Source organism: Cynoglossus semilaevis, chromosome 4 (assembly GCF_000523025.1).
Source record: "Cynoglossus semilaevis isolate Cse_v1.0 chromosome 4, Cse_v1.0, whole genome shotgun sequence".
In the NCBI taxonomy this organism is placed as follows: Eukaryota; Metazoa; Chordata; class Actinopteri; order Pleuronectiformes; family Cynoglossidae; genus Cynoglossus; species Cynoglossus semilaevis.
In genome coordinates, this window is record NC_024310.1 from 3,071,178 (window position 1) to 3,077,407 (window position 6,230).

At 42.9% G+C, this 6,230-nt stretch overlaps 1 protein-coding gene across 7 annotated transcripts in view; it reads left to right on the forward strand.

Moving 5' to 3' along the window:
- Positions 1 to 6,230, forward strand: part of sik3 (SIK family kinase 3) — a 26,305-nt gene that overhangs the window by 14,735 nt on the left and 5,340 nt on the right. For 2 of the 7 annotated variants that reach the window (XM_025055336.1, XM_025055337.1), the window contains exons 15-22: positions 584 to 718; positions 1,497 to 1,635; positions 3,303 to 3,422; positions 3,696 to 3,754; positions 3,919 to 4,028; positions 4,230 to 4,399; positions 4,761 to 4,885; positions 5,625 to 6,198. In XM_025055336.1, coding sequence (XP_024911104.1) covers positions 584 to 718; positions 1,497 to 1,635; positions 3,303 to 3,422; positions 3,696 to 3,754; positions 3,919 to 4,028; positions 4,230 to 4,399; positions 4,761 to 4,885; positions 5,625 to 6,198 — 1,432 coding nt within the window. Of the gene's footprint in view, positions 1 to 583; positions 719 to 1,496; positions 1,636 to 3,302; positions 3,423 to 3,695; positions 3,755 to 3,918; positions 4,029 to 4,226; positions 4,400 to 4,760; positions 4,886 to 5,624; positions 6,199 to 6,230 lie in introns of all 7 variants that reach the window. The other 5 variants (XM_025055334.1, XM_025055335.1, XM_025055338.1 and 2 more) reach the window with 4 other exon arrangements.

Below are 6,230 nucleotides of genomic sequence, written 5' to 3' on the forward strand. Positions count from 1 at the left end.
CCTCTTCTAAACAGCAACGTGAGTCAGTGTTGCTGGTGTCCTGGGTTGCTGGGAGCGAGTGATTTCAGGCTGCTCTGCTTTTTCCCACGGGAGGTGGCCACTCTGCTGTGGTGCTTATCCCATCTCTCCTTCTTGTTCCATCGCGCAAGTGCCTTCTGCCAGAGTTTCAAAACTCAATCTGCATCCAAAATCAGCCCTCCTCTATCTTAAATCTCCAAAACCCTTCTTTATTCTTTATTTTTACCTAATTTCAGCAAATTTTTTTCCCCAACTTCTCTCAATTCTTTCTTACACAGCTTTGCTAACTCTAAAGCTTGCTCAACTAGCGATTAAAAAAAAATGCAACCACTCCAGTCCTTAAATTGGAGCCTGGAGGTTGTGGATCACCTTAAGCTTTAACATCCATTTGTGGTGTAAATTTACCTGTTTTTTTCCCTGATTGGCTACACTGATATAATTGATGACACCCACTGGCGGAGGTGGGACGGAGCGGGGCTCCCCCCATCTCATCAGTCAGTGAGGACAGAGAGCTGACCAGCGATGCTTCCTGTCTCCCACCCTCACCCCTATTCCTGCGGCCCAGGTACCTGGCGAACCGCACCAAGCGGCACACGACGCACGCACTCACAAGCACGTCGCATGGCGAATCCTCAGCAGAGTCACAGCGGCCCCAGGGCCCTCGCCAGAGGGGGGTTTGGGCCCCCGACATACACACCCGGTGAGGGGACACAACCACTCCCAAGTTTTATGTGGACTAACATGCACAATCCACACATGGAGAGCAGAGTGTATCAGGTCTAACTCTTTCAGACGCACACACAAAAGCTGTACTCGTGCAAGGTAAATGCTGTAGATCGTCCTAAAAAGATGGGATTTTTTTTTAGCAATAGTGGTATTGGAGATGGAGAATGTGACACAGGGTGGTCAAATCCCCTCATCACCAATAAACCGGGATTATAATGACTTAATCCCTGCTAACCTGGAAGGAGCAGGTTTGCGTCGGAGTAAACAAGCAAGACTTTTTTTTGTAGAACCATCCCATCAGAGCTCAAGTTGCTGTGTTTGGTCTCATTAGCCATACTTTTTGTGTTGGTGTAACAGATCTAGCTGTTATTGTTTGTCTCCGACTTAAATCACCATTACAAGGTGGTGTAGTCTTACTTTAAAGTGTGATTATTTGTCTTTTGTTCTAAGAATAGGCAGAGCCTGTTACCTAATATAAGGCGTGTGTCTAATGTTACATTAAAAAGACCTTTTATGGAAACAGGTATTTGTTTATGTCCTACTTTTGTGAATTTGTTAAAAGAACATCATCCTATCAGTTAGTCATCCTTATTTGTCCCCCTCCATCAAAAACATGCTGTGACAGAATTTTAACATATTGTCTTGTGTCTCATGTCATGTTTGTTTTATGTCTTTTTGTGTGTCTGTGTGTGTTGGCATGTTTGTTTGTGTCTGCTTTCTGTGCCCCCTGCCCTCCAACCCTTTCTCGTCAGATGCAGCTATAAAGACTCTAACACCCTTCATCTTCCCATGGAGCGATTCTCACCCGTCAGGCGCTTCTCCGACGGCGCCGCCACCATCCAGGCTTTTAAGGCTCATCTAGAAAACAGCCTCATCAAGCAACTCAAGCAGGTACATATTGTGGCTTTGACATGTTTGGTTAGTATTAACTATATAAAATAATAAAAATGAGTAAAAAGAAAAAAAGTTGCTAAAAACCCACCATCCCAGGGGTTTCTGAGCTTCTTTGACTCGTGAACCCATTTTGACAAATTCTGAGCAACAACATTTTTCGGACTGAAATCTCTTAAATGTTAAATTGTGACGTCATTTGCCATTTGTGTTGTTGACAGAAATGAATCAAGGGAATAAAGAGTTTATGGAATATTGGTAGAAAAGGCTCATTCATATTTAATAGATGTCATTTTACAAAAAAGATTACTGTATATTACTTATATTAAGATTATTATTAGTCACAAATAGTAAGCTTTAGTAAATAACTCTAGCTGATACTTCTTAATTATTACTTTTGAAATCTTTTGGCAACTGAGGTTGATTATTGTTGCCTTCTATTACTGTACAAAAGCTTGAGAAAGTCCATATTCCATGGTTGTGATGGATATTTCAAAAGATATCAAATCTGTGCTGCATGCTGGCCATCATAAGATGAGGACTAAATTCCTCTGTGCTGAGAAACACTGATCTTATGATAAACAAATCTCTCTCTTGAATCACTGCTCAGTACAACATGTAGAATCACACCACGTTCTTGCGTATATTGTTTGGCCTTTGGCTGATACTCCTTTAGTACTTATTGTAAACCTCTTACCATGCAGCAGTTGCATATATATTTTAAGGTTTTTTCACACACAAAAAAAACCAGGAACATTCTGACGTCTGCAGACATCACATCATCCACAGTGACGCTGGACTGACGTTACTTCTTCCTGTATGAGGAGTTTGTCAGGGGGAAAAAAAAATTATCACCTCTTCAGCGGGTGCCTCACTATAGACGTGCACTGACATGCTAGGATTATCTTTAGCAAGTGTTAAGGAGGTCATGAGGGTTCGAGAGAGTGTCAAAACAATTGACCCTAAGCCGCGTGAAGACCCATGAGCACCTGAAATCTTCACAGCACTTTCTTTCACTTAGACTGTTTTCTTTGTTCATCCAAGAAGAAGCTGTGAAAACACAACTACGGAAGTTAATGTGACCTCAAAGTATCTTATAACGTACATGTTGTAGCCAGTCATATGAGCTGGCAAGCCTGTTCAATTCAACATTTTGGATAGAAATAAAGGCTTGGGGGCACATGGTATCTTCATATCTCTCCATCCCAGGAGAGAACTGGTTTAGACCGGAGTTCTGTAAAAAGATCTGTTTTGAGCAGTCGCAACACCTTAAGTTATTAAAGCTATAGTTTTTTTTTTGTGCCAAATTTAGCTGATACCTAATAAAACATGAGCTGCTTTTGTGCAGCTTCAGGCTTAACACCATTCAGATGATGGGATATGGTGATAAAATAAGGTGTTTTTAATGTTAGTGGTTTTGGATTAATACAAAAAAAATCTGCCACTGAAAAGCATTTTCATTATGAATGACTTGAAATTGCGTGTAAATGTGTTTGGATTATACAATAAGTAATAAGAAGTTAACTTTTTACATTTATTTAAGGTTGACTCTGATCTCACGTCTCATCTTGCCGTCAGTATTTATTTATAAATGCAGGATTTATTTTGGACATTTGAAAAAAGGCTTGGATATATTCTTTATAAATTCCTTCCTTTGTTTCCATCAGGAGTATGAGCAGCTCCAGAAGAAGTATGCTGTACACCAGGATGAGCGACTCTTGGAGCACACACAACAGCAGCACATCCTCTACCAGCAAGAGCAACAAATTCTCCACCAGCAAATCCAAGTACGTATGTGATGTAGTGGAAACATGTCATTAAGGAGTTGGCTCGAATAAAACTACAACAAAATATATATGTATACAATTAAGCTGATAATTGAAGCTGTTAATTACAAATAAAATGAAAATGTCAACAGCTCTGTCTGATATTAAATTAGGTTTTGTCGCGCTATTTACATTTATTATGTGGAGCTCAATTTGCGCCTATTGCTTTTGTTGTGAACGAGTTAAGAACATTTTGTTTTTAATTCAGCTGATTAAAATCCACTCCTTCTGCAGGGTCTGTCGTTAGGCCATGGAGAGAGCCAGCCCAGTCATCTTACCCACCAGCTTCAGAGGTGAGTGCACGTGACCGTTACTCTCCTTTGAATGCTGTTCATGAAACATACGTATGATAATGCATCTCTGTCAAATACACAGTGTTACATCACATCACATCCATGCCGTATCTGTCTCTTCTCTTCTTCTCTCCTCCTCTCATTCTTTGTCTTTTCTGCCTCAGGTTGCGAATCCAGCCCTCGAGCCCTCCGCCAACACATCCCAGCAACCACCTCTTCAGACAGCCCAATCAGAGCCCTCCGCCTGGCTCTGCAAGCATGATACAGGGGCATGGTGAGTAATACCATCCTAACAGAGAGCTTACATATCTCTGGACGGTCTAAGTGTGAGGTGCAGTGGTGTTTTAACTGTCTGTATTACTACTGCTTACTTCTTGTCTTCATATGATGTATTTTTAAAGGGTCAAAACACAACAAATTAGTTGAAACAGCACGTAAACATATCCTTCTGTTCTTCTGTCCTTTTCCTCAGTAGGAGGTCCAGCAGCAGTGCAGTACCAGCATGGTCCTCCAGCACTGTACCAGGGCCAGAGTGGAAGCCCGCCCCCTACAGGACTACAGCGAGTCACTTTACAGACCAATCAGCAAGCACCATCTGTGCGCCCAACTGTCCCGTTAGCGCAGGGTGTCCCTCAACAACAGCAGGTGAAGATGAGTCATTGTACTGATTTCTGCAGTCTCTCAGTTCACTGTATGCTTCTTAATTAAAAATTTTCTCCAAAGCAGTGTCAGAAATATCTGAAACTACTCCTAAATATCAGGAAATTAAGTTTGCATGACATAGATTTACCAATTTCTAAAAACAGATCCTGGGCAGAAATGCACACTAACGTGCTCCAAACGCAAATTTACTTCTGTCTACTCCTCTTTAATTCACCAAGCAGGATTCTATCTCAGCATTCGTGGATGATTGTTTTTGTTACTTAATTATTTAAAAATGTTTTGTTATTTGTCCTGGGATCCATTGCATGCAAGGTGAAAAAAACAACTTTGATTGTTTGAACAGGTGACCATTCAGGTTCAGGAAGTAGAACTGGGAGGAGGGGCTCAGAGGCCGGGCAGCTTTCTGTCCACGCCAGGACACAGAGTCCTGGGGAAGCAGCTGAGCGCTGACAACGCTGAGATGCACAGGTGACCCTTCATGACCTTGTCCCACCGTCCTCTTCATCATCATCATCATCGTCATGACAGCTGCCAAAAGCCTTCCATTAGAACAGACTTTCTTTGGCAATCTATGCATGTCATAACCTCTCCCTTAATAATCATCTTCATGCCATTCTTTGTTGTTTCTGTTGCTTCACCTGTTTGTCTCTTTCATTTGGTGAAACCAGTTTATTTACAAGGAAATATTTTTTGCATCTTTTTTTTAAAAAATATGTTAAAATGTTGATTTGAGTTTTCCAAGATAGTTTCTCATCACTATCTTCTCTACAAATTAGTTGGGTGAGTTGTTCATTGTTAGCAACCTTGTAGTATGTGTTAGTTCCAGCTGGTTGAGTAAGCAGCAATTCCTTGTCCCTACAAACCTTCTGTAAATGTAGATTCTCTTGATTAGAAGCAGTCAAATCGAAGGGGAAATAATATTTAAAATAAACAAAGTGCGATCTTAAGTTGTGCACATTTACCATACATTTAGTTTGCAGAAAAGTCAGTGGTCAGGACAGAGCAGAATCAGTTTTTGTTTTGAAAGAAAAACCTAAGAACGGACACAAATGACAACTCTAAAACCCAGCCTGAAGTATTTCCTGGAGTGTGTGTGTTGTGATTGTTGTGAAAACCTCCTGTAGATTGTCTAAAAATACAATACAATCAATTAGTCCGTAAACGTTTTCCTGTCTATTTACATGTATCGTATTTTCTTCATCTTCAGTCGTAGTCTTGGACGCTTCACAACCGGCTACGAGCAGACCCAGTTCAATCCCCACCTCTTCAGTAGTGACGCTGCTGCCACCGCCTCCCGCGGTGCCTCTGGGGTTGTGGGCTCTTTTAACCCCTACCTGCAGGCGGCCTCGCTCAAAGTCCCTGGCCTGGAGGGTTACCAGAGTGGGGCAGTGGGAAGTGGCAGCTACGGCACTCCCTCAACACTACAACAGGCCCTGCTGTCCCCAACACCTTTGGACTACCACCCTCCACAACAGCATGTCACCCCCACCCTACAGGGCCTCCTGTCCCCCCGCCATTCATTAACAGGGCATGCTGATCCCAGGTTGCCCCCTCAAGACTTGGCCGCTCTGCTGAAGAGGCAGAATCCGAGATCTTGTCCAGGGCCCCCAACACAACCCAGTGGTCCGTCCCAGGAGTATGGAGAGAGGCTCCTTCTACACCAACTGAGCCAGGGTGAGAGCTTGGAGCCATCGGCACCACAGGGGGCCTCTGGAGGTCAGCACTACCTCCACCTGCTGCAGATCCGACCACCTGATGTCCAGCCACAGCCACAGCAGCAGCAGCCACCACAGCCGCAACCACAGCAGCCGCA